Source organism: Aulostomus chinensis, chromosome 17, assembly GCF_037954235.1.
Source record: "Aulostomus chinensis isolate RoL2024-O1b breed Wild chromosome 17, RoL_Achi_v1.0, whole genome shotgun sequence".
In the NCBI taxonomy this organism is placed as follows: Eukaryota; Metazoa; Chordata; class Actinopteri; order Syngnathiformes; family Aulostomidae; genus Aulostomus; species Aulostomus chinensis.
Genome location: NC_141336.1, coordinates 16,654,913 through 16,682,417, shown reverse-complemented (window position 1 = coordinate 16,682,417; position 27,505 = coordinate 16,654,913). Strand labels below are relative to the sequence as shown.

General features: G+C 40.2%; 1 protein-coding gene across 2 annotated transcripts in view; it reads left to right on the top strand.

Annotated features, from left to right (window-relative positions):
• myo6b (myosin VIb) overlaps window positions 1-27,505 on the top strand; it is a 39,918-nt gene that overhangs the window by 9,207 nt on the left and 3,206 nt on the right. The window contains exons 6-31 of one of the 2 annotated variants that reach the window (XM_086183700.1): window positions 486-591; window positions 848-903; window positions 1,005-1,102; window positions 1,188-1,352; window positions 2,261-2,341; window positions 3,870-4,050; window positions 4,666-4,810; window positions 6,166-6,323; window positions 6,631-6,722; window positions 7,204-7,276; window positions 9,453-9,580; window positions 10,360-10,455; window positions 11,562-11,732; window positions 12,711-12,749; window positions 12,964-13,057; window positions 14,516-14,646; window positions 14,777-14,854; window positions 14,979-15,108; window positions 16,949-17,039; window positions 17,568-17,718; window positions 18,970-19,178; window positions 19,275-19,353; window positions 22,293-22,453; window positions 22,557-22,607; window positions 25,412-25,515; window positions 27,118-27,252. In XM_086183700.1, the coding sequence (XP_086039826.1) occupies window positions 486-591; window positions 848-903; window positions 1,005-1,102; window positions 1,188-1,352; window positions 2,261-2,341; window positions 3,870-4,050; window positions 4,666-4,810; window positions 6,166-6,323; window positions 6,631-6,722; window positions 7,204-7,276; window positions 9,453-9,580; window positions 10,360-10,455; window positions 11,562-11,732; window positions 12,711-12,749; window positions 12,964-13,057; window positions 14,516-14,646; window positions 14,777-14,854; window positions 14,979-15,108; window positions 16,949-17,039; window positions 17,568-17,718; window positions 18,970-19,178; window positions 19,275-19,353; window positions 22,293-22,453; window positions 22,557-22,607; window positions 25,412-25,515; window positions 27,118-27,252 (3,003 nt within the window). The remainder of the gene's footprint in view (window positions 1-485; window positions 592-847; window positions 904-1,004; window positions 1,103-1,187; window positions 1,353-2,260; window positions 2,342-3,869; window positions 4,051-4,665; window positions 4,811-6,165; window positions 6,324-6,630; window positions 6,723-7,203; window positions 7,277-9,452; window positions 9,581-10,359; window positions 10,456-11,561; window positions 11,733-12,710; window positions 12,750-12,963; window positions 13,058-14,515; window positions 14,647-14,776; window positions 14,855-14,978; window positions 15,109-16,948; window positions 17,040-17,567; window positions 17,719-18,969; window positions 19,179-19,274; window positions 19,354-22,292; window positions 22,454-22,556; window positions 22,608-25,411; window positions 25,516-27,117; window positions 27,253-27,505) is intronic. The other variant, XM_086183701.1, reaches the window with a different exon arrangement.

Genomic DNA, 27,505 nt, shown 5'->3' with positions numbered 1-27,505 from the left:
CTTTCTAAAAATATTTCTTATCTTGATACATACACATAATAATAGACCAGAAATAATTAATTTGGGCTTTACGTTGTGGTTTATACTTACAAATCAATTCTAATCTAAGAAAATATTGAATGAAAACTTTTAATAGGCCTGGGATACAGTATTTCTCCAGTTTTAATTTCACCCAAAATATACGTCTTCAAGAAAACCTCAGTGAGAAGAGATGATTATTTCATTATTTTTCCACATTCTATTTTCCCAAAAATGCTCATATTGACCAAACTTTGTTAGTGTGATTTTTGTCTCATTCAGCAGCCAGTTATTACAGAATCACTTTCTTTGCAATGCAACATACAAGCAAGCATCTCAACAGCTTAATGAACTGCAAAGTTCAGTAACAATCTGACTAAAAACTGACTTCTTTTTCCTGTTCATGTGGTCATCGGTCTTACACCGTCACATTAGCGAATTATTTATGTCTTTTCTTGTTGTTTTAGCTGACAAAGCCTACAGAGACATGAAGGTTCTAAAAATGAGTCAGTCCATCATAGTCTCTGGAGAATCTGGTGCTGGAAAAACTGAAAACACCAAATTTGTCCTCAGGTAAACAACTAAATGGTTTACTCGGCATCTCATATCTCTCCATCACCTTCACCCTCTGTAGTATGTGTATACATGTTCACTAAATTTGTGTTGTAAAGTTCCCCTCTCTGTTTCTCAATGAGATATTTAACGCTTGCTTACATTATTCATCTTTGAGCTATGTTGAATGGGTCTCATTGTGTGTGTGTGTTTTTATTTTTCTGATCTGGTACAGTATGTGTGTATTCACTATTGTTTCTGCATCTCCATCCTGTAGATATCTGACCACAACTTATGGAAGTGGTCAAGATATTGATGAGAGAATTGTTGAAGGTAGTGACTTAACAAACTGGAGAGACATCAATGCTGTATTTACCGTTGGGGAAGCAGCGTTATCCTGATTTTTATTTTTTTTTTCCAATTTTTTATTACAGCTAATCCTCTCTTGGAGGCATTCGGAAATGCTAAGACAGTCCGGAATAATAACAGTAGTCGCTTTGGGAAGTTTGTGGAAATCCACTTCAATGAGAAGGTAATAGATCATTCACCAGCAATGCTCTGGGTCAGTCTACATTTTTCTGTGCGTTAACAATGGATTTCCTCTCTTGTGTTCCCAGAATGCAGTTGTAGGTGGATTCGTCTCCCACTACTTGCTGGAGAAGTCAAGAATTTGCATGCAAAGTAATGATGAGAGGAACTACCACATTTTCTACAGGCTGTGTGCAGGGGCATCCGAGGACATCAAGAAGAAACTGCACCTGGACTCTCCAGACAGTTTTAGGGTCAGTGCACCTGGGGTCTGCAGTGTCTGTACTTTAACTCACATTTGATACACAGCATCACCCACATTAAGCTAAGTATTTCATTTTGATGGTGCCATATTTAATACATAAAAACAAAAACTTTTGATCAGATGTTGCTCTTTATCATTGGCTCTGACTTTGTTTCTTAGTTCTTTAGTCTACACATGGGTTGGCGGTTCTGCAGAGGCACAGTAGGGCATATTTTTTGTTGAATCTTGAGTAAAGCCCTCCAAGTGAAATACTCCCCACCGCACACAAATAAAATATCTCTTTGGATATTTCTTTTTTGAATGCAATCAACTCAAGCTGCTCACCCCAGTCGCTCTACAAAACAGCAACAAAAAAACAATTGGCTCAAGTTTAACCTTTAGATCTTTGAGTTATTAAATCAGGTCCCTTCAGTGACATTCACATAAACTGAGGTAATTACCTCATGTGATTCATCTCCAGTCAGCTGTAAAGTCATTTTGAAAGACAACAGAGTGAATCTTTCAGATGAAGAAAATCAATACATGTCCCATAGGTTTCCCACCAGGGGTCAGATGCATTTTGTTTTTGGATTTAAATCATGGCAATGCATGGGGGCCCGGTGGTGCAGTGGTGAGCACCGTTGCCAAGCTACAAGAAGGCTCTTGGTTTGATGGTTTACATGTTCTCCCTATGCCTGTGTGCTCCAGTTTCCTCCAGCAGACCAAAAACATGCAAGTTAGGTTTATTTGAGACTCTAAATTGTGAGTGTGAATGGTCATCTGTCTTTATATGTTAGCCCTGTGATGAACCCCCCACCCACCTACGTCTTTACTGTACCAATCAGCTAAAGTCCTGTGACACTGTACAGGACACCTGGTAAAGAAAAGATTTCTTAAGCTGATTTTTCTTTGTTGCAGTACCTGAATCGAGGTTGCACCAGATACTTTGCCAGTAAAGATTCCGACAAACAAATCATGCAGAACCGCAAGAGTCCTGAGGTAATGTCGAATTCAGTAATATTGAATTCAAGTCCTAATATATTGTTTATATGCTTTGGATAAGTCTGTATTTGACATCAAGAAAACAAAAGCATGCAAAGAAAAGCAAAGGAAAATGTTGCAAAGGTGAAAATCCACAGTATGTACGGTACAGTAGAAACTGGTCTATGCTGAAATGTAACCCCAATAAATTTGTTCATTTCCATGTTCTTGATGAATTATGTAAAACATAAAAAAGACCAGTGTCTTGTTAAGTTGGGCTGCAAAGCCCACAGGAGATGTGTAATTAATATCACGAAACAATTAGAAGAGTAAGTGTGACATGTTGCTCTCTCTGGGACTAATTAGAGATGTTCATTGCACTGCTTGTTTTCCAAGATAGAATAATATAATGTTCCAGAAAAGTATGGTGACATTGTGGTAAACAAAGGAGCTTTCAATATACCATTATGGACGAACTTTAAATGTGTTTCTTTTACCCTCATATATCAGCGGCAGTGTAATGAATGAAAGCTATTGTAGCTCAAAGTTGGTATGAAATTAGCTGTGCTTTCATTGGAATCATTGTCACCACACCAGGCCAACTTTTTATTGCTCCACAAAGGAAACATGTAATCTTTCCCAGTGCAGATTTTTTTTCCCTTGCTTTACTTTTCTTTAAATTAATTTTCAGAACATGAAAGGGTGTTTATGTAGCATGCCATTTAAGCTGCATGGTTCAAAGTTCATCATGTGTCATGATTACTGTATGTTGCTAATTCAGTCATTGTACATCTGTCTCTCCAACCACATGTCTCTAGGACAATAAGGTGATGTTTCTTCTCTTAGGGCTTTGTGCTTCCTGCCCTTTTCTCCGGCAGTTTTCTAACACTGAGACTCTCAAGTTTGCTGTCGTTGATAGTCTAAACAGGAAATAAGAGTGCATGCTTTCTTTTTCTCCGCATGTGTCCTCCAGGTTTGAGTGGGATTTGTGCTTGGTGGTGCTTAATTTAGAACAATACAAAGGAAGTTTGTTTATTCAGCTTTTTCAGTCGTACAATTCAGGGCTGCACAATTATTGTGCTGTGTGTTTTTCCATCAATCACAAATGATATTTATTTTGTAAAGATAAACCTTTTGCCTTAAAATAACTTTGTCCCCTGAATATGACTGTATTCTCTGTTACATTTTAACCAGGAGATAAACTGAAGTCTTAATTGTACAGCCCTTGTTCATTTTCACTGTTTGAGTGACATTTCACACTGCATGCCTGCTCTCTGTTTTCAGTATTCATGAATTCTTGAGAAACATGACAAATATTAGAAGTAAAGACTTATTTAACACATCATTGTAAGATATGTGTGTATTTAATATGCAAAGCCCACATTAAACAGTTGTGTTGTTTAATTGGGGCTGTTGCGTTCAATTTAGAATTGGATTCATTCTGTATTCGGAAAAAAATTCAAATACCTCTCAAATGTAGAATTTGTTTAAGTGTAAATTGCTATACTGTACACTGCGTGTTTCTCATTCTCGTGGGTTTTTGCAGCATGTAAAGATCGGTGCACTGAAGGACCCTCTGCTTGATGATCAGGCAGACTTTAACAGGATGTGTGTGGCCATGAAGAAGATTGGTCTGGATGACACTGAGAAGCTGGACCTGTTCAGGGTGGTTGCTGGAGTTCTGCACCTTGGCAATATAGACTTTGAAGAAACAGGAAGCACCTCAGGTTGGACACATGCTGTAACTAATCTGTACATGTTTATTAGAGATTTCTGGTACTTGTTACATTTGTAAATTTATGTCACATATATTGCACATTTCTCCCTGTATTCTGTGGTTGTTTTGTAGCTTTTGTCCTCTCAGCCACAGTGGTTATTACCCCCAATATGTTCAGTTTTTTTCTGCATTTCTGCTCCAAGAAAATGGATAACATTTTTATGAATTTAATTTGCAATCCAAATTCACTTATAAGTCACTGAACCTAAGTACCAGCTTTGTTGATATTACTTTTTTACTACCAGTAGAGCTCACCCTTTATTCTTACTATTGTTCTGAAGTTGGATATAGCGACAAACTCAATTAGTGAATAGATTCACTAATCTAAGACTGACTGCGTGACTTATCTCTCCTTAAGTCATATGGATCTTACTGACCAGGAGTCACTGTACTTGACTAGTCTGAGCATTTTGATTTCATTGAGAGATTATAAAATGTGATTGTAGTGCTTTCCCTCTAAACCTGCAGACAAGACTTTACAAAGTTGATCCAAAAGTTTTTTTCTACATTTTACTGACCCACAGATATGAAGGATCATTCAGGCTTACCTGTCTGTCTGTTTCAGGTGGCTGTGTTCTAAAGAATCAATCCGGACAAACTCTGGAGTACTGTGCTGATCTGCTGGGTCTGGACCAGGATGATTTAAGAGTCAGCCTCACAACGAGGGTCATGCTGACTACAGCAGGGGGCGCCAAAGGAACAGTTATAAAGTAAGAACCAAAAAACACCCTGCTTTAAAAAAATAAAATCATTGACTCTTTCCATCTTCATTTCATACTTTGAGTGTTTGTTCATGTTATATCTCAAAATGATTAATTATCCATTCCAGCAGTTGTTGCTGCAACACACTAACATGAATTTGTTGGGCAACAAGCTTTAATGAATCGAGTTCTTTTTTGATCATTGTAAGAAGAGATTGTATAATCGGTCCTTTCAGTTAAAGCGACAATCTGCTCGGAGTGTCTTAAACATTATTGCAAACGTAGTACAGATGTAGCTCATGAAACCAAATGTCAGGAGACTGTGGAGCTATTTTGCTGAGGCAAAATGTTCTTTGACATAATTGAGAGAGGTTATTTATTGCAGGTTAAAAAAAAAAACATTCAGAGGAGAATACTTCCAGTCTAGAACTGGCGCCGCTCTTGAACACTTTGGTGGTGGTGCAGTGTTTGAGTGACGGGACCAGGTTTGGTAGATTAATATTTCAAGAGGGCCAGATGCTGGCCTGGCTTGGAAGTGTTTTCTCCACATAAATAATGCAGCTTGTATCTGAGGAGGCAGGCGAGCATAGCTTCTACACAGTAAAGGCCCAGGGTCGGGGGAGCAGGTGGAGCAAAGGGGCTTGGCTTTGTCATTAAACCCCAGACAGTTCCACTCTACCTTTGGGACTTTGAGGGCAGCCGAATGTGATGGTATCACTATCAACGATGACTGAGTCTCTATCTGGTGTGTGTGTGGGTGAAACATTGCCATGAATAAAAATGCTTGTCAGGTAGATGAAATATAAATATTGAATGTGTCTTTAAGACTTACACCATCCAACTCATCGCCTCATGAAATGGAGAAAGTGTAGCTCTCTCTTTACTCGGATTCAGTAATGATGGTGGACTGGAATGAATGAGTGAGCGAGATTTTGGTGAGGACTTGGCAGCTGGAATATCAAATGAAAAAAGAGGATTAAGATGTATAATAGCCAAAGACAGACCTTTTAATTTTAAAAGCCTCTTCTTCCCAGGTGTGTTTGAAATTAGATAGCTGAGTTGAACTCTGGACCTCTGTGGACCTGCTCTTTGTCCTTACAGTCAACCCCTCTAAATAATGGAAAAAAAGGTGTTTGAATGCCATTAGAGAGTCAAGTTCAAGGTTCATTATTTATTTTTCTATACTTTATCTTTGGCTAAGGCTTGATAATTATAACAATCAGAAGAGGAATGGTGTTATTCAACCCAAGTCAATCTTTTGCTGCCCCTAGAAAATTAGGGCGAAAAAGAATTTTAAAAAAGAGGTTCAATAGATGTCCCAGTTCAAGGCTGTCCCACTTTATGTGCCCCCCCCTTCCCCCCAGGGTGCCTCTAAAGGTGGAACAAGCTAACAATGCCCGTGATGCCCTCGCCAAGGCAGTGTATAGCCGCCTCTTCGATCATGTGGTCAAAAGAGTGAACCAGTGTTTCCCCTTCAAGTCCTCGTCCAACTTTATCGGGGTGCTGGACATCGCTGGATTTGGTAATAAAATGTGTTTAAAATTAAAAGATAATCAATGTGTATATGTAATCTAGGGTTCATGTAACTGTAACACAAACTACAAACTTTCTGCAGCTTTTTATCTGTTGATTTAGAATTCCCTCGCATAACCCAATAAGGAGATGCAAATATGTGCAGCATGTTTCTCCATATGAGTAATGTAATACATAAACGCACACAGAAAAAGCGCTTGCTTGCTTACTAATTCCCTGCATAATTAATATAGGCTTTCAAAAATTAATTTTGAAAATTAATTAATAAATTGTGTGATTTTCTTTTCCTTTCTCAGAGTATTTTGAACATAACAGCTTTGAACAGTTCTGTATCAATTACTGCAACGAGAAACTGCAGCAATTCTTCAACGAGCGAATTCTGAAAGAGGTGGGTGAACAGTGTGTAGATTAATGTGATTTAGTGTGATACTTTTCTTTATCCTGGGAAACCTGCCACGTCATGCCACTCACAAGCCAACTTACTGACTCTTTAATTAGACAGGAGGAAGTGGCTGGCACACTAAGCTTCTCTGCCTTTCTCTCTCTAGCTGTTTTTTTTTTTCCCACTAACATTTCTCTCCTTCACTCTTTCATTTGAATGGTAATTTCTCAGGGGACATGATGAGGCTTGTTTCTCTCCTGTGATCTCTTAACGTTGTTCTCATCCAAGGTCTCCAATTAAAGTGGCACACTTGTGTTTTAAGCTTCTTTTTCATTATCTGAAGCTCGTGATGTCAATTTGTTTGTTTTTTTAAGATGGGATCAATTCTAAAGTCCGCCTGAAAATGTGTTATTTTTTTTACATAGTTTTCATTTTATATCAGATATTTACCAGTACTAGTTTTTGACATTTATCCATGTCCTTGCAGGAGCAAGAGCTTTATCAAAAGGAGGGACTGGGAGTGAATGAAGTGCATTACGTTGACAATCAGGACTGTATAGGTGAGTTCCTGTTCATCACTCTGTCCACCCTCACGCTCTCTGGCCTTCATTAATCAAACGCATGTAGAGACTGGCACAGATGCGAGTGTTGCAATTATCACACGACAGGACTCAGGTGGGATTTGTGAAACACCGATCGTATTTCAACGGTCACAACATATTAGCAACCTGCTGTTCATAAATGCAGCGGCTGGAAACATTTGTCATTTAAACTTCTTGCCTCAATATATTGATGGGTACATGGGTACATGGTTTACATGGGTAAGCATAATCCAGCCAAGGAGAGGGACTTCTCTACCTTGAGACTGAAAACTTCATGTCACCACATCAACTGAACTAACTACCTTTGTGAAATAAAAGGAAGTCAGAACATGCAGTTTCAATTGAAATAACTGCTGTGTTGTTAACAGAGTAACCATCATCAATCTAATGGCAGTGGATGTTTTAATATTTCCCTTATTGATGACTTATCATTGATAGATGATGAGTAGATAGTTGTATGCATCAGTAAGTGGTAGAGGAGACAGAGAGGCACCATACTGCACATCCACTGTTCATAACAAGTGTGCACAACCCCACGAGCACGTCACAGACTTTTCTCTAGCATGTACAGTGGAGCTCCACCAGACCACGTCTCTCCTTCAGCAACCTTACACAGCGCTCCACTGTCTCCCATAATCTTATCAGCACACTGATGAACCTGTGCTCTGGCTCTGTTGCATTCATCATTCAATATATTACATGAATGTAAAGCAGTGTAGTTCCTTAGCAAGGAGATGACTTCACCTTCCTGTAACTGTTGCCCTGCAATCAACACAAGTTAAATTTATATTTATCATCTATTTTTAAATGAAGGGATATTTAGCTCCGTGTTCTCAGATGTGCGTCACAATGGTTCCATAACGATCCTCCGCCTATGCCAGGTCTACTCTGCTGCACTGCCAGGTTAAGCTGAGTTGAAAACGTGCACGCAATCTCAGCCCTGACATGAGATTTGATTGTAGCCTCCGCTCGCGTCCAGATTGATAAATGCTGAGAATAATCGTACTCCCATTTCCTGTGGTACATTGGACCATTAAATGAGGGCCTCTGTGTGCAGGTAAGTTTACTGTTCATCTACATAGTGTGTGGTCCTCTGCCTCCAATAGAAAAATCAAGAGTCAGGGAGGGACACCATTAAGATGAGGTGTTACTTGTGCATTCTTGTGCTGCAAAACGCAAGATGGCTTGACAGAGATGCTGCTGTCTGGAGAGCCCACACGCCGCAAATGTAGTCAGGATGGTTCAAATGTAACATCAGCTCACCCACATGGCATTAATTTGGGCCTTTCCTCATGCTCAGGGCCAGTCATCATGGCACTGACTATACACCTGTCAACAGGACAAAAATACAGACTTCTCATTATCCAAGAAGCTGGAGTATCCATGTGTCTGAAGGGGTGCAGGCATAATGAGTATTTGTGGGTTTCCAGACCTCTTTTGTGCTACAAGAAGCTGCAGAAATGATATTGGCCTATTTTTGTTGTGTCCGTTGTCAAATGAATCCTCGAATTAATGGGATGAAGTAGTCAGTGTATCAAGGTGAAGCAGTTTGATTTGTATTTCAAAGGCTGTGATTATTCAGGTGCGGGGTTAACTGACAGCCGTGAATAACATTTATGACTTGCAAATGACCGTTTTGGCTGGCCATTAATTCACTCATCAATCTTCACTATTTATGCACAGGTGTTTGTTCATGCAATATTTTTTTTCTCAGGTCCTTGGCTATTAGATTATATTCCAGACACAAAATGCCATATGAATAATTCAGATATAAGGCTAGATGAGCATCCTGATGAACATGCTTTGTGCTTTGAATATTCACATCCACAAAGAGTGGAAATTTCAGATGACGATTATTTTCAGGAAATGTTATTCTCAGAATGTTAAGTGATTTTGGAACCTCTGTATTATATTTGCCACTGGGATTCACACCTTATCCTTCCTGAATACTAGATAGGGATTTCTATCTTCAGTTAATATTCCTAGAAAGAGAAAATGATTGGAAATATTGCCAGCTGGGGTGCAAAGAAGACATTTAGGCATTATACAATATCCAATTAGGAAAACTTGTGTTGAACATTGAAGAGCAGGACTTAGATGGATTTATTCTTGCTGATACACATATAATTTCCAGACCTTGTTGAAGCAAAGCTGGTGGGTGTCCTGGATATCTTGGATGAAGAGAACCGTCTTCCTCAGCCCAGTGACCAACACTTCACACTGGCTGTCCACAGCAAGCATAAAGAGCACTTCAGGTTGACGGTATGACCCCTAAGCTTCTCTCTCTCTCTCTCTGTCTCTCTCTCTCTCTCTCTTGTCCCTCTCCCTCTCGTCCCTCTCCCTCTCGTCTCGTAATCTGCCATTATTCTCTCTCTTTGTGTATTTTGTTCTTTTGTGGGAGCAGTGAGATGCAACAGCACGTTGGTTTTGTCATTGTAATGATTTTTACGTTGTCTGTTTGGAGCAGCAGTTTTGTGAATGACGCACAGTCACTGTTCCGCCCTCTGTTTCTGCCTTTGTTGCTCAGACATCTCTCTGCAAGCATGAAATCCTTTTAGAATTGTAGTCTTGACACCAATTCAAGTTTAAGATTAGAGGTGACTGAGATTTATCACTCAGCAAGGACTGTTCTATACATGTACCCATGCAAAAGACATTCATCTCATAGTACTTAAAAATACTGTGATCTTTCTTCTCAACATTTTCAAAATTTGAGTGTAATTCATAATGGTGCTGTAATTGTTAAAATGCTGAGTGCTACATTATGTATGATGATGTTTTTATAATGGCATTTAGGGGCTGTTTTTGTAGCTTTATGAAAGTAAACACATAGAATAACTATAAAATATCATTTGTGTGAAAATGTGCTTATAATAATGTATTCCATTTTGTATCGCCTTCTTCCTCGACAATTCATTGATCCGACTATTCAAACTAAACCATTCCCTCTTCATTAGTGGTGCACATACTGTAAACATGATCCTTCTGTAGAGCTAGATAAAAACACACTAACAATAAATATGATATTCTCTCCCTCTCAGGTTCCCAGGAAGTCCAAGCTGACCATTCATAGGAATCTCAGGGATGATGAAGGATTTATCATCAGGCACTTTGCTGGAGCAGTCTGCTATGAAACAGTAATTCATTTCAGAGCTCAAACACAAACAGCTTTCACCAGGTTTCAACATTATGGACAGATGGCTAATGGACACAAAAGGTTCCGTGCAGGTGACCCCTGGGATCACTATTGCAAGCAACACTCTGGTTCTACAGCTATTCTTCAGGAAACCCATTGTACTCGATCAAGATGAGTTTACTAAGAAGCATAAAAGATGGATTATGAATGAAATAGTAAAAAAACAAAAAACAAAACCCGAAGAGTAAATGAAACTGTAATGTAAAATACTGCAATGTGTGCTACCAGTTTTCTAAAACAACCCAGGTATCTGACTCATTTTTCACAAGAAACAATTCCTTTGGCAAATACCACATCACTATCCACTAGGAAAGGCAGACCCTATTTACAGTTTATTACCTGATACGCCCACAGCGCGACAAATTTGTCAAATAAATGATGAAGCAACATAGCATACTACTTATTTCTTTTATACAACAAAATCATGTTTTACTCCTGTTCCCCCTCCTTAGACTTGAATTTCAGCCTTGATAAACCTACCTCCCTGAGAAGTTTAAGGGACTTGGTGTTCTATCAATGATTTACTGTCTATATATATATATATATATATATATCTGTCTATATTATATAAATAAATTATGATATTATATTATTATATAATATTAAATTATATAGCCCTGCAGTATGAGGAGAATTCACAGTGGAAACAGCAGCAATTAAACCTGACTCAAAACTGAAAATCAAGAGCCTGTAAAAGTTCAATGTCAGCCATCAGTGATAATGGGGTGTCAGATCTGGGGGTTGGATCTTAATTTTCCAAGGCCTTTTCTTTAGCGGTTGTGTCCTGAAAACACATTTGTTACTCTGGTACACATGTCAACAACAATAAAAGCACTAACTCTATAAAAGATTGTCTAATGAGAGACATTTTGACAGCACCAGGAGCTGTTGGGATTAAGGTTTCTTTATTTTCTGTCAAAATTTTGCACATTTTAAAAAAATCTACTCGTACATATATGCCTTCTATTTGTGTGTGTGTGTGTGTGTGTGTGTGTGTGTGTGTGTGTGTGTGCGTGCGTGCGTGTGTGTGTGTGTGTGTTTGTACAGACTCGGTTTGTGGAGAAGAATAATGATGCCCTCCACATGTCCTTGGAGAGCTTAGTGTGTGAATCGAAAGACAACTTTGTTCGAGAGCTGTTTGAGAACTCCAATACCACCAAGGACTCCAAACACAAGGCGGGCAAACTCAGCTTCATCAGTGTGGGCAACAAATTTAAGGTCAGTGGAATTGTTGGAGTTTTAATTGTCACATTAAGTCCCAGAGTGTTATAACCAGTAAAATAAAGCCTGATCATGTTTATTATGTAATAGCTTTTAATTTTCAATCTTTCACACTCAGGAGTCCATTAAAACCATGAAGAAGACATGAGGATTATAATGAGCTTAATTATATTTTTCCATTTTTGAAGGAATTTTTGCTCAACAGGATTAAGAGACCAACCGTATGTCATTCCAAATTAAAGATGAACAAAAATAAATGAAAATCAAATGATGATGAAAAATGTTTACTTTGAAATCTTCAGCTTTTTTATAAAAGGAGTGCAGGTTCCATGAAGTTGCTCCTTCATCTTTTTGTACATTCTTTGTTGACTTTTCAAACTATAATCTCTGATAACTTTTCTCTTTACACTTCTCCCCTACCTCTATTTATTCAGTATACCTCTCCCAGTCTCCCACCTCTTCCCTTCGAGAAAACCTTTGTTGGTAGATAAAGCTGGATGAAGCCAGCTTGAGTTGTAATAGAAAGGAGATGAGAAAACTGAGGTGAGGTAAAAATAAATAAATAAAGCAAGGAAAGGTGGAATGAGATGACTAATGTGAACCGCGGCACTGTTACTGCTTAGATTTGACACAAGGGGAAATTACCCTGCTCTTGTTTCCATCGGGTAAAAACTGTACATTACACCAACTTTTTCAGACTTGAGATGTCTTCATCCAGAACAGTTTGTGTGCTTTCATCACTAATGCAGTAGACATGGACTTACTCACAAAAATCGTGTGTTTGGTCAGTGTTCCAATATCCAGATGTGTTTGAAATGGAGAGGAAAGGTAGGACTCAAGTGTGTTCCTTATCTCACCCAATGACAATGATGTATGGCAGCTCATGTAGAACAGCTGCAGTGGTTTACTGCATTTTAAACTATTGAAACATTACACTTTCATTTAACAGGTTCTTTTATCTGCTTGCTCACACAGACCCAGCTGAACCTGCTGCTGGAGAAGCTTCGCAGCACTGTGAGTAACATTTACATCTCAGTTACATTGAAATTTTTTTTTTTTTGCTTTCCTGCTTGGAATCACAAGAATGCAAATCACCCTTCATGAAACACAGTGTTTACTAGAATGTAAAATATATTAGAGCACCACACTTATAGGCTATACATGTTGTTATTGACAGGATAGATACAGGCTTAAAACAACTGCATGATTAACATTTGTGTGTTTGCAGGGTTCAAGTTTCATCCGCTGTGTCAAACCTAACCTGAAAATGGTCAGCCACCAGTTTGAGGGTGCTCTGATCCTCTCACAGCTGCAGTGCTCAGGTAAGATAATAAACTATGTCCAATGTGGAGAAATCTAAAGAAAATTATATTTTTTTCTACTCTGTCGGATGTATGATGGATAATGTATTATTCCTTCTAAAATTAGGAACATACAGTCTGCGATGAGGAGACTGAAGTGGCATCAGTCTAATCCAAATATATTTTAAATCCAGCTTGTCATGCTCATAATATATGCAAGACTGAGAAAAAAAAATCTCTTCAGTGTGTCCATGTTTGGCAAATAGTAGATTAAGCGCGCAATACAAAATAGCCTCCATCTCATTTTAAATCATTTTAATTTCCTTGCTACTGCACTTTATATACCTATTTGTTTCACGTTGCATTAAATCGATATAAAAGCATGCCAAATTATTTATTTCAAAGTGGATACATAGTGTTATTTGGCCCATACATTACTGTTGTCATAAACAGCCTTTGGGGTGATCCAAATCAAAGCATTTTCTGTCTGTGCTTTGCCCCTCTCCTCTAGTGTGTAACATCTCTCAGTCGCACACCAGACAATGAGAAGATTCTTGTCAGGGACTAAAAGGAATAGTGCATACTGTAGTTATTATCAATTCCATCCATCCATTTTCTTCAGCATATCCTGGTAAGGGTTGCAGGGAGGCTGGAGGCTATCCCAGCGGCTTTTGGGCGTGAGGTGGGGTTCACCCTGGACTCGTTGCCAGTCCATTGCAGGGCCAATATATATAGACAGACAACCATTCACACTCACAGTCATACCTACGGTCAATTTAGAGTATCAATCAGCCTCGTCCACTCTTGATGTCTTTGGATGGTGGGAGGAAGCTGGAGTACCTGGAGAGAACCCACACAGGGCACATGTATGGTAAATTTAGAGCAGGGGTGGGCAACCATGTACCATGGAGGGCCGTGTGTATGCAGGTTTTCCTTCCAACCCAACACTTTAACAGGTGATTCCACTGATTAACACACCTTCAGCCACAGAGGAGTGTTAATCAGTGGAATCACCTGTTAAAGTGTTTGGTTGGAAGGAAAACCTGCATACACACGGCCCTCCATGGCACATGGTCGCCCACCCCTGCTTTAGAGTATCAATAAGCCTAGTCCCCTCTTGACATCTTTGGACTGTGGGAAGAAGCCGGAGTACCAGGAGAGAACCCACGCAGGGCACATGTATGGTAAATTTAGAGTGTCAATCAGCCTCGTCCTCTCTTGATGTCTTTGGACTGTGGGAAGAAGCCAGAGTACCAGAGAGAGCCCACGCAGGCACAGGGAGAACATGCAGACTCCACACAGAAAGATCCTGTGCCCGAGCCGGGGCTTGAACACAGAACCTTCTTGCTGTGAGGCCACAGTTCTAACCACTACATTAACATGCCGCCCTATCAATTGCATATTAATTCATAATTGTTCAGTTTAAATATTTTAGTATATTTCCCAGACTATCATCATTTGTCTCTCTGTTGGTATCAGGAATGGTGTCAGTGTTGGACCTGATGCAGGGAGGGTTCCCCTCCAGGGCTCCCTTCCATGAGCTCTACAACATGTATAAGCAGTATATGCCTGATAAGCTCACACGTCTGAATCCACGACTCTTCTGCAAGGTGGGATTTAATAAATTGGCAGGATGTCCTCTGCTCTCCCTCATTGTAGTAATGACAAGTACATGGTTGGGTTTTAGTGCGTACACAATATTTCCATCTCATGTAATATGAATTTTTTTTTCTCCTGCAGGCTTTATTCAAAGCTCTGGGACTGAATGACCATGACTTTAAATTTGGATTGACCAAAGTGTTCTTTCGCCCCGGAAAGGTACAGATTTATCAACAGAAATAGCAACAGCTCTAGAACACCGATCATGTCCTAAACTATGAGGGTTAAGGGCTTAATGAGCTTCATTGTTGATCGTGTGTTGTTGTCCCTGTGTATACTTCAGTTTGCTGAGTTTGACCAGATCATGAAGTCGGACCCAGACCACCTTGCAGAACTGCTAAAGAAGGTCAACAAGTGGCTGCTGTGCAGCCGCTGGAAGAAGGTCCAGTGGTGTAGCCTGTCGGTTATCAAACGTAGGTTGATAACTTCAAATGTGTTGCAGCCTCAAACATACCAGCACAAGGACCAACAATGTTTAGCAATCACACGCTTTAGCTTTGCTTGATTGTGGGCATTATTTTCCAGCATTGCTGCACTTTAGTTTGTTTTATATAAAGTTAACTATTTCATATTCCATTGCTTTTGATGAAAAAAAGGATAAAAGAAAACAAGTTCAAGATAACTGATAATAAATAATGATCCTCTTATTGGAAGTATACCCTCACACAGGCTTTCATTTAATCATCCCATCATCAGGATTGTAATGTTGATTTTAGTTTCCTTAACTAATGCATCATTCAGTTGTTCATTTTGAAGATTGCTGTTTAAGTGCACAGGTTTATGCTGAGAGGTCGTTGTGATATTTTGTCCAATATCGTTTATCTTTATCTCTTCAACAGTACAAAAAAATAACAGCCTCCAAAATGGCCATTACTATAAAATACATCCACATCTCGCCACAACACATTTAAAGAACATTGTAATGATCATGAATGGAGGATTTATTATCATGCAGCATTTTGCTTCCTGGGTTATGTCTGTGTCAGATATTGACCATAAAGTCATGCTTAAAGCTTTATTGCTTCAACAGACTTTAGTTTTTGAATTTTACAGAATAATGATGTTTTTCAACCACATACCACCAACTATTTCCCAGTATATCTACCATCTGTGTATATGAGACAAAAAACTCCAAACGAGTTGAAAAATTAATAATTGAATAGAGGCTAGTATAACATTTTTTATTCAGCATTTCACTGGAAAGCTTGCTTTGTCACCCCCCCACCAGTTCATCACACAGCTCTTATAACTTTACTAAATCATATTTCCCTTTTTTTCCCTTTCATTCTGAATATTGAAAGCAACCTCCAGCAATATGAAATAGTACTCTAAAAGCAATTCCTTGAACCATTACACCATCTGCCAAGTTGTCGATTCCCACCATTTAACAAAGTGCAGTCTGGCCTCTGCTTATTTGTGTAAAAGCATCAAATGAAATTATATTGCAGTTATGGCAGGAAACTATTTGCTTGACCATGCAGGTCTTGCCCAGGAGTCCAGAGGAAATTTATGTCCTTGCTCCTGGTTTTCTTTTCCTCAATACTTCACCTTTTCATTTCAGTTTCTGTGTGTGTGTGTGTGTGTGTGTGTGTGTGTGTGTGTGTGTGTGTGTGTGTGTGTGTGTGTGTGTGTGTGTGTGTGTGTGTGTGTGTGTGTGTGTGTGTGTGTGTGTGTGTGTGTGTGTGTTCATCTCACATGTTCGGCATGTGAGAGTGTGCAAATGCTGCATCCCAGATTCATGGTGCAGTATCTCCAGTGTGCACATGTACAAAATGTCACTGGTGTACTAGAAACAACCCTGGCCTCTGTCAGAAATTTAAGGCTACAAATTCCAATGGAGAAACTTTCACACTAAGTAAGAATATCTGAAATAAAAACAAATGAAATCATATTGGTCAAGAAAACTGCATTGCTTTCATTCTATTCCATTAACTAGCACACAATTTGCAATAATAAAAATACTAGTAACAGTAGAAGTTTGAACTTGAAAGTGGGAAAGTGAGAAGGTGAAGGCAAGTATAATCCAAAGAGAAACAAAAGTAAAAGTTAAATAAATAGGCAGAGAGGAATGTGTCCTGTTTTCTATTCCATTCCATTCAATAGAGGTGTGTAACTTTGGCCTTGGAGGACGTTTGTGGTTTCTCAGTGTCCTTCTGCTTTCAAACAAAGACATTCTGCACCCGTGTGTCCTCAGTGGATGAGAGTGTTACAGTTTTAATCTTATCTGAATTTGTTTTTCTCACATTTGAACAGTTAGGAACAAGATGAATTACAGAGCATTGGCCTGCATCAAGATTCAGAAGACTGTCCGCATGTGGTTGTGTAAGAGGAAACATAAGCCACGGTGAGTCTCTCTCTCTGGTTCTTGGGAGTAACCCACACATGCGCACTTGGTGGGTTGATGACTTGCCCAAATTATGCATTCAACAGTATTGTAGTAGAAGAAATGATATCTTCTCTGCTGTCTTCTCTGCTGCTATGGAAAATGCTGTGTCCTGTATTGGGCTAAATTTTGAAAAATGGATGGTAATAGACATCCAGATGATGGGTTTTCTGATCACTTATAGAATATAGTTTTTTTTGGGAGGGCCAATGTGGTGTCTGTTTGAATGTATGTCAAAATGTTGTGCCAGCATGAACACATTTTGCACAACATGAAGAGTTATTCCTAGATTTTAGGGTAAAAACAAAAGAATGAATTAAAGGTTTTCTTTGAAAGCATTCTAGCAAATACCTTAGTTGTTTGCTCATGCAGTTGTCAGTTTAATGTGAAATAATTTCAGTTTCTGATCCTTTTTAATTAGTTTGTAATTTATTTTTCTTTTGATGAGTACCAACTGTGTTCTAAACTTTTCCCTTGCTGTTCTCCTAGCATCGATGGTATGGTGAAGGTGAAAAACCTGAAGAAACACATGGAACGATTCACCGAGGTGGTGAGCGGGCTGAAGGAGGGTAAACAGGAGATGGCGAAACAGGTCCAGGAGCTGGCAGCTTCCATAGACTCTCTGCTGGCCAAGATAAAGGTGAGTCAGTGGTATGTTTATGTCCACCGCTTGCCCAGCAGCCAAGGATTATTTTCCAATCTCTGTGATTGACCTTTTAAAAGTGACCGCAAAGCTGCTTATGTCAACAGTCTTCAAATGCTTTAGCATGATTCAGGCTCGGCATTGAGGTACGCATGAATCATTTTGCGGTTCTTTTTTACCTGTTTGTCCAGGGGATTATGAAGAATCCCGCACATATCCTTCTTAAAGCATGAGTGCTGGAGCTCAGATTTTTCCCCACATTCGCACTTGAAACACACCAGTCTTCTGCTGTTGCACCCCATGCCCTTTGCTAAGTGTGCTTTGCCCTTTTCTCATCTTTTGTCTAAGAATCAATATTTTCAATCACCCCAGGATAAAAGGGCGAGGTGAAGAATCATTTCTATCTCCCATAATTTAATTAGGGTGGCTGCTTAGCTAAATTAGCAGACTATGTTAGTGAAATCCCAGCTCACCCTGTGCACCTTCTCAATGGATCCTGTAGACACAACAAATCTAAACAGAAATATTCTGAATGAGGAGTTCTACAGCAAATGTTACAGCACTCAACAGGTATGATTTGCGTGCTTGTGGTTGCTGGAGGAATCCTGATTGACAGTGCACCAGTGATTCCTGACCCTTTCTCTTCTCCTCTTCCCCAATCAGCCCCTCATCATCCCCTGTTTCTCTCTTAGCCCATTAGTAGCTCGACGTCGACACTCATGGTGTTCTGAGTGCTTAGAAATTGCTCCTGGCGTGGTGTCTCTGAGTGAATAATTCATGAGATGCCAATGCCTGTCATTCAGGCCTCTGTACATTTGAGACCAGACCTTGTGTCTTCTTCCCTCCCCGTGTCGCCGTTAGAGACTCACTCAAATGAATCTTCACAATATGGTGACCTGTTTTCCCCCCTGCTGATTGTCTGACAAGTTTAGTGGGGAATTTAACATTGTGGTGTGCAAGTGACAGGCACAGTGTCTTCTTTGTTGCCACACAGGAAGATTAAGTGCTCTTGGCATCACATTCCAATAATTTCTCCTTCCCTGATTAAAAGATGCTGTAGGACAAACTTTTATTGAATCAGGATAGCTCATCAGCACTGTGCAGTAATCATGTTCAAAGCAATATTTGGTTTTGAATTTCACTTTGGTTTGAGGCCGAGAAATGATTGAACAGTCAGCTAAAGAAACAGAAAGTAGGTGTTCATTTTGTGACCATGACCATAACTTCTCATGCATCTCTTGACCTCAGGGCTCCATGATGACCTGGAAGGAGATTGACACCGAGAACCAGGTGTTGGTGAAACGCTCGGAGCAGCTGCTGTCCTCCATGCAAAAGAAGAAGCAGGAGGAGGAGGAGACCGAGAGGCTGAAACGTATCGAGGAGGAGATGGAGAAGGAAAGAAAGCGGAGGGAGAAGGAAGAGCAACGACGCAAACAAGAGGAAGAGGATAGAAGACTGTAAGTGAGAGGAAAGATGAATTTACTATTTAATTTTTTTGAATATGTTGTCTGAAAGTGTTTTTACAAATTCCCCCCTCTCCCCACACACATTAGGAAAACAGAGATGGAACTGAAGAGGAAGCAGGAAGAGGAGGATAGAAAAAAGAGAGAGGAAGAAGAGAAGGTTATACAGGTTCGGGCAACCCTCAAATGTGGTATTTTATGCCTTTTCAACAGCGACAGCTGCAGCCAAAGGCATTATGTCTTTGGTTGTTTGTCTTTCCGTCGATCATCTCAGGAACGCTGTGAGGGAATTTCTTCAAATGTGGCATAAACATCCATTAAGATTGAGGAATGAACTGATTAGACTGATGGTTCAAAAGGTCAGAGGTCTACTTCACTGTGCTCCAACATTTTTCTGGCTGTTATAGGTGGAAGCAATCATTCCATTTCTTTTCTGTACTGTTTTAGTAACCTGCTGAAAGGTTTTGATGCTCAGGGCAGAAATATATAACTGAGGAAAATCATAACAAACCTCCATGTAGTAATTATTCAAACATCACATTGTTGGTTTTCAGGCTTTAAATTCTTTATGATAAGATTTTGTTTATTTCCACATGCCCCTGTTTATGAACTTGTGGCCCAATGTATTCCATTCTGCTCCAATGAAGCCACTAGCAGTGACTCTCCTGTAAAGACCAAAACAAGCCCAAATTCTAATCACATTCAGGCAAGATGTTTTCCCAGACTTAATCCTAATCCTAGACTGAATAGGACATTCGGGGGATCGGTTTCTATAAAGCTCTTTGGAAAATTAAAACTTGAATATTTCTTTTCCACCCTCATTTCCAGGTTAGACATTAAAGAAACTTAAGTCTTCTGCCTTCATGCACCAGAGCAGGAAGCTAAACACACTTACAAGTTACGTGAAGTTGTGAAACAACGCTGTAAATCTGATTTAATGATAACGAATCAGAAAAAAATGTGTTTCGCTATAAATGGGCATTAGTTACTAATAAAGCCACTCTTCAAATAGTTCCTCTTGACGGCACCCTCGGCCTGTTCTCTCCACTGATTGAAACATTTATTTGATCAAAGCTCTAACAACCAGGTCATGACATTGGTACGATTCCTTTGGGGGCGGGGGGGGGGCTGTCCACGGTGTCTTGATTGATGATTCTACTACCTTCTTCCTCACTAAACTACTTTGTCCCTTTGTGTGTTCTCCTTTGTTTCATTATCGTGCCTCTTACTCTCATCTGCAATTTGTTACAATCATCCATCTCTGTCTGTTCCTTTCACTCACATTTTATTACTGTTTCATTGTTCTCTTTCCTTCATTTCTGTCTGCTGACATTACAGTATTACCATATATTGTTTCCTCTTCCGTTTTTGTCCCCTTTCTCCCCTCCTTTGCTTCACTCAAACTGTTAATCCATAATTTTTTCATCCCAACCATCCCTTCGTCCATCTGTCTATACATTCACTATTCACGCTCGCCATCACATTTTCTATACATCCATGCGTCCTTTGTCTTCACCCAAGGCCATTTGGATATTTGCATAGTCTTTTTTTTTCTTCTTTTCCACCCATGAGACAGTTGACACCAAGCTGTCATCAACCACATGTCTCGACAAAATCTTTGCAAAGTTTATGTGTCCCCAGCAGCACCAGTTAACTTTACAAAGGTGTGTGTGTGTGTGTGTTCCCTGCTATTTTCTGCTGTGTCAAAGGTCAGTCCAGTATGATGCATTGCTCTCTTCTGTCTTTTATTAATCTTTGTATCATGCTGTCTTAAACTTATTTATAGTGAACTACCCTACTTCCACCCCTCACTATTGTTTAAAGGGGAACAACACTCAAACTCCAGGAATGTTTTCTGACTAGTGAACTTCTAATGAGTTGTTCAGTGTTAACGTTTTCTTATTTTCAGGTTCTAGTAGAGAATTAGTTGAAGAGCTGATGGTCTTACTGTTCCAATATGAATGGGATTTAACTTGTTTTAAAAGGTTGTGAGGGAAAGTACCAAAGAGAGTTTTTTGGTTTAAGGTAAAATCCTTGAATGAATATAGAATCACTCTCCTGTGCATAATAAAAGGCTTTTGTGGGTCCATAAAACCTGCCTTGTATTCAGTGACTGTTGAGCAGCTCACCACTCAGATTGTGACTTTGGGCTCTCGTGCTTCACTCCAATTTTGTATCAGAGCTGCAGATTTGAACAGCCTACGCTATGAATAATATATACAGAAAAAATATATGTGTCTTGGACTTAATCACGCTGCACAGTGTCTGTTGCCCCACAGCAAGAGCATCCCTGTCTGTGTGGAGTGCGCATGTTCTCCCTTCTGTCTGTGTGGGTTTCTTCCAGGTGCTCCGGTTTCCCCCACTAGTGAGGGCATTTATTTTAGGTTAATTACTCCCATTGGTGCTCCTGACCAAGGCACGGGTAGAAGAAGCGAAAGCTGATCCCCAAGCACTGCACCAGAGAGGAAAAAGTGTTAAATGCAGAGGGCAAATTTTGTTGTATCTATTTTATCAATATTCAACAACAGACAAGACTTCATTATCAGTGGCTTTGTATTTGGAGATTTCTACTACTAATATATTCCTTGTACTGCCCTGATCCAATCGGAACGATTGGGGCTCTCAGTTCAAATCAAGAAGGAAATTAACCCGTCTTTCACCAAAAGGAGTATAAACTGACAAACATGGCACAGAATCTCCGATCTAGTAAATAAAAAATTTGGACATGTTTTTTGCCAAAAAGTGGCATGAGAAATCAAAATAATAAAGTTCATTTTTTACCAGTATCTGTTCCTACTCTTATTCATATCAATGGATGGACAAAATATTAGACACACCTGTTGTTAAAACTCAGTGTAGTTCAACAGCACCACAAACTACAACTTTCAAAATGATCCTAAGAGTGGATCAATTCTTCCTTCAAACAGATTTGATAAAAATTGCTCATCATGTCTCTGATGAAGGGGGAATCCGTTGTTGACCTTTTGTATTATACTCAACAGGAAATCTGTTAGTGCAGTTAATGTTTTGTTGTAAAGTTACAAGAGTGTAAATGTTAGTGTGTGTGTGTGTGTGTGTGTGTGTGTGTGTGTGTGTGTGTGTGTACAGGCAGAGTTGGAAATCCAGCTGGCTCTGGAGCGTGAGCAGCAGGTCCAGCGGGCTGCTATACTGGAACAGGAAAGGAGAGACCGGGAGTTGGCCATGAGAATTGCTCAGAGCGAAGCTGAGCTGATCACTGAAGATGCTCAGATGGATCCAAGCCTCCGCAGGTATCATCCTCTTTAACACAACACGCACGCTGGACGGATTGTGAACCTGTCAAACCAGATGCATGTGTAACTGCTGTTCTCTTGTCACTGTGTTCTCTCCCAGTGATGACTTTTTTACAGATCTTCCTATTTCTTCAACCTCTGCCAAAGCCATGTAAGACATTGGTACAACTTTCAATAACCACCTGTGCCCTAGAATAACTAACACAAACAATAACACATCCCCTTGCTGCCTGTCCTAACCTCTCACAGTCCCAAATCCTCCCAAAGATGACACCAGTAATGCAAAGCCATAACATCCTTTGATTTACCAAAATCTCCAATCGCATATTTGACGTAGTTTTGCCATTCAGAGGGTAATTATATGTGATCGTGGGAACAGCAAATCACAAATGAGAGATGAATCAAGTATCTGATCTTTCTCTAATTTTAATTGGTGGTGGATCAGACTGCAGTGATGAAATCATGTCCGTATGCTTTGTCTCATGAATTGAATTCTAGGTCATCGTGTCCTCTGGATAGTTTAGAGGAACTTCATTATAAGCATTATAAAACTCAAGTCACTTATTTTCAATCTCAGCAGTGATAAATGTCTTAGCCAACATTTTTTTCCATAACAACAGTTCACAGTATTCACTTCATCTGCATAACATTTGTCACCAAATGCAGAATGAAAACATGGGTAGAAACACAGTGGTGTTGAGTGTGTAAGTAGACGATTTTTGATTTTGTGTGTGTGTGTTTGTGTGTGTGTACAGGTAAAATGGAGAGCCATGTTAAAAACATGATTTTTTTTAGTTGGTTTCCCAAAAGTTTCCCTCCTACTATGTTGCTGTCATTGACATGAGTTGTTAGCTTGAATTACTGCATATTTAAAAGACGTGTGTCATTTAGACTGTAGTATTATTATCAGTTGTATTAAATTGTATTTAATTTGCCTTTTGGGGAACTCAATGCCACCATAAAAGCCATAATAAAACATAAAATGGACAGGGTTGTATGATTGCACACCAGTTTTGAGTTAAATTCAGTAAAGTTGGAATAAAATGTAATCAAAGTGAAGGGGCCTATGGGTTTTAAGAGTAGTTTGTATGTTTAAATAGACCATTATGTGAATTGTTGGAGCAGTACAGGAAAAGACAGAGTGTGCAAAGGCTGACGTGGTCCCAGTAGTCCTGCTGATGAATGTGAGTCTGAAGGAGGCCTGTGATATAGGCAGGAGGAAGATTATGAAGGGCTTTGAATGTTAATATGATTTTAAAGTTAATCCACTGTTGCTCAGACATTAGTGTATCTTAGTTACCTATCTCATACTCCTGAACCGTAATCTTAATTTGAACTGTCGCAGTGTCTGTGTGTATGTGTGTGTGCGTGTGCACGTGTGTGTGGCTGCATATTCACAGCCTCAATTTGTGTTTAAAACCAGGAGATGTCGTCCTAAAGCCTTTACTGACCTTATCTGCAGGTCTGTTGAGCACAGAATTTCATCCAAAAGCTCGTAATTATCTGTGGCATCTAGGAGCCACGTTGCAGGTATCTTCTACCTGAGTCAGCTGGTGTGTAAGCAGCTCCAACAGCACTGGTGCGTTGCATGTGCACACACCAGAGCTTCAGCACGTGAAAGCACAAATGCAGTAGATGTTCGAACACTGGCTGGCATTGCTGGGGTTGTCGTATAGTGAAGGACAAGAGCTCAGCCTCCCTCTACCTCCTTCCCTCTCTCATCATCGCTTCACTTCACTCACACGTGTCACTGGTACATGACTCAGCCAGAGTGACGCCGATCACGAATCAGCTTCGTCTCTCCAGCCAGTATTAATTATAAATGGTAATAATAATCCTGATAATGATTTGTGGATCAGCAAATCTTAACGCTTAGACATTAGCAGCGACGCAGACTGTAAATATAGGAGTTAAATCCTTGGCATTATAGAATTAACAGCCTCCACTCTGCAGGGGAGCTGATGCTGCTGCTATGAGTTCAGGCCTGCAGCAGCACTCTGATGAAAATTAGCTGTAAATCCGTGTCATCAGATTGATTCCTACACTAAAGCAGTGCACAAATACAACGAAGTCTGGAAGTAAAACCCATAGTAGAATAAAATGCCAGCAGCTGTAATTTGGCATTTGGCAAGTTGTAAACAATAGTTACAACAATAGGCTGCAAGCATACGGACCAACTGCTCTTTAGCTCCCCTGCTGACTGGCCTCTAATGTGATTTTAATCAGCTGAGACAATGAGGAGGGAGTTGAAAAAGAAAGGCTCACTAGCAGCAGCCTACCAGTGCTTTTCCCTATTTTATGTTGTATCGATGACCTTAATCAAATTTTAAATTATCAGGTAAACATGAAAAATTACTCCCTTTGAGCAAAGAAGCTCATATTTCAAGCTGCAATGAGCACTCACTATTTTCCAATCTGCCTTCTTTTAGCCAGTTTTATATTATTTTTCTATTTATTTCAATTCTTTACCTTTATCTGTTTTTATTATACCAGGAAAAGGCCTTTAGATGTGGTCTATTTCCTTTGTATGTTTGGATTTTTGCATTTTGATTCCATCATTAAGCAATTTTGTATGTCAGCAGACTAGATCCTGTAATTCTGGTTTTACTGCAAAGAAAAAGTTGGTTCTATTGATTTAAAGCAGGTTTTGTCTGAGATTGAAATTAGGTTTGCTCCTCTTCGCTCCATAAACCATTAGAACAAGGATAATTATATGTCAGGGGTTGCTTTACTGCCAGTTGTTGGCTGTATAAATCCTGGATTTTGTTTTCAACTGATGCTCTTAGAGAATTTATTTGGTGCTTTTTTTCTGCTTCAGTGCTAAATTAAAACAAATAGCAAACCTCAAACCACTAGCATTTTTCCTCCCACCTTTGCCACGCATTTATCCATCTCACCTTCCCGCTCTTGTCATCTCCCCCTCACACACCCACCGTCATCTGTTCTTTGCCATAGGGGTCCTCAGGTGCAGGCAACCAAAGCTGCCGCCGGTGTGAAAAAGTATGACCTCAGCAAGTGGAAGTATGCTGAGCTGCGAGATGTCATCAACACTTCCTGTGGTGAGAAAACCTCACATTTTCAGCGCGTTACTGTCTTAAACAATTCAACACACTCACACAGGAGCAAGTGTGTTTGTGTGGACTGAGTGTAGTTGAGCTCCCAGTAGCATGCGTGCCCTCCCACATGAAACCATTCACAAGTAGCTCATGTTTGGGCATTTTCGTATCCTACGATAAGAGTGCATATGCATGTTTTTGATGTGCATTCGGTAAACCCTTTTCTCTTTGTAATTTTTGGAGTGGCTGTTAAAAAGCTGAGACTGCAGCTGTACAGAGATTGGACACAAGATGTCTTGCCTGAAAAATCAAAAGAGCGATCTGAGGACGTTCCCGCAGCTGCTGCAGCTCATCAGCATGCGTTTTAGTGGTGCAGAGAGAGGAAATTATGGCCATTATGGAAGATGGCAGACTTCTGTCCTTCCTAGTCGTTCCTAGCCAACCCCTCGTCAGCCAGGATGAAAAGCAGATGCCTTTTTTCTGGTTCGCTTGCTGATGTCTTCCTAACTGCCACTGTATACAGTACTCTAATCAGTGTGAGGGACTCTGATGTCCCCTGTGTGTGATTCCAAGGACATCCGGCTAATTTGTGGAACCCACTGGATGTTGTACTGCTGGGGGTGATACCACAGATCTGTGTTTGAACTCCAACTGATTGTAGTCCCGTGTTCTTTTTCACAACTCCTCATTATATTACGCTGTCTTTCCAGCTTCAACGCAAGATTTGTTGTCCAATTAAACTGCCTTTTCTTCCCTAAATGTTGTGGAGCTTTTATGCCGTCACCAGGGTTGTACAGTACCTGGGATTGTTCCTGCATTCTTTATACGTTGAACATGAATTATACACGAATGAGTATTCCATCCATCCATCCATCAATTTTCTTCCGCTTATCCTGTTAAGGGTGGTGGTGGGGGGGGGGGGGGGGGGGGGGCTGGAGCCTATCCCAGCGGCTTTCGGGCGAGAGGCGGCGTTCACCCTGGACAGGTCGCCAATCCATTGCAGGGCCAACACATAGAGACAGACAGCCATTCGCACTCACAGTCACACCTACGGTCAATTTAGAGCATCAATCAGCCTCGTCCCCTCTTGATGTCTTTGGACTGTGGGAGGAAGCTGGAGTACCAGAGAGAACCCACGCAGGAACAGGGAGAACATGGAGACTCCACACAGAAAGATGCCGTGCTCTAGCCGGGGCTCAAACCCAGAACCTTCTTGCTGTGAGGCGACAGTGCTGACCACTGCACCACCGTGCCGTGAATGAGTATTATAAACACAAAATGTTCTTCAAGTTTTCAAAACTATTTTCACAGAAAACAATATTTACTCCCAATAGATAAAAAGATACCATGAAATACAAATCAGAGTAAATAGAAGAATCAGCTTTTTCCCCCTAAAATATCGCATCATGCATGTAACCCATCAACCTCAAGTCATTTTTCAGAACACAGTATCTGGTTTGCCTCAATAGTTTATGACTCCATATCGTTCAATCAGAACTTTAATGATTAAATGTTAGTCAAATATTTGTTAGGAGGATAAAACAGATGAGAAGTATTTTGTCACTCTTGTGATGTCATCAGAATAATGTCATGTTGTGTGGACAGACATTGAGCTGCTGGCGGCCTGCAGAGAGGAGTTCCACCGTCGTCTGAAGGTCTATCACGCATGGAAGTCCAAGAACAAGAAGCGCAACGATGACGGCAGTGATCAGAGAGCTCCCAAATCTGTCACCGACTATGGTAAGCTGAGTCGTCTCCATCCCCCTGTTGCTCTTGAACCCTTCACCTGTGGATATGACGTCAGTTCTGCACCGTGCCTTGCTTTCATCAGCGGGGATTCATGACCTGCACCCAAATAACCTGCCTGTGCTTCGCATGATTCAATCAACCACCAACGCTACACGGCCTGAAAGCGCTGCTGCCGACTGAGTCTGTCAAAAATATTTATTTCTAATTAGCGGCTAACTGCCAGCCACGCTTTGTCAGGTTCACT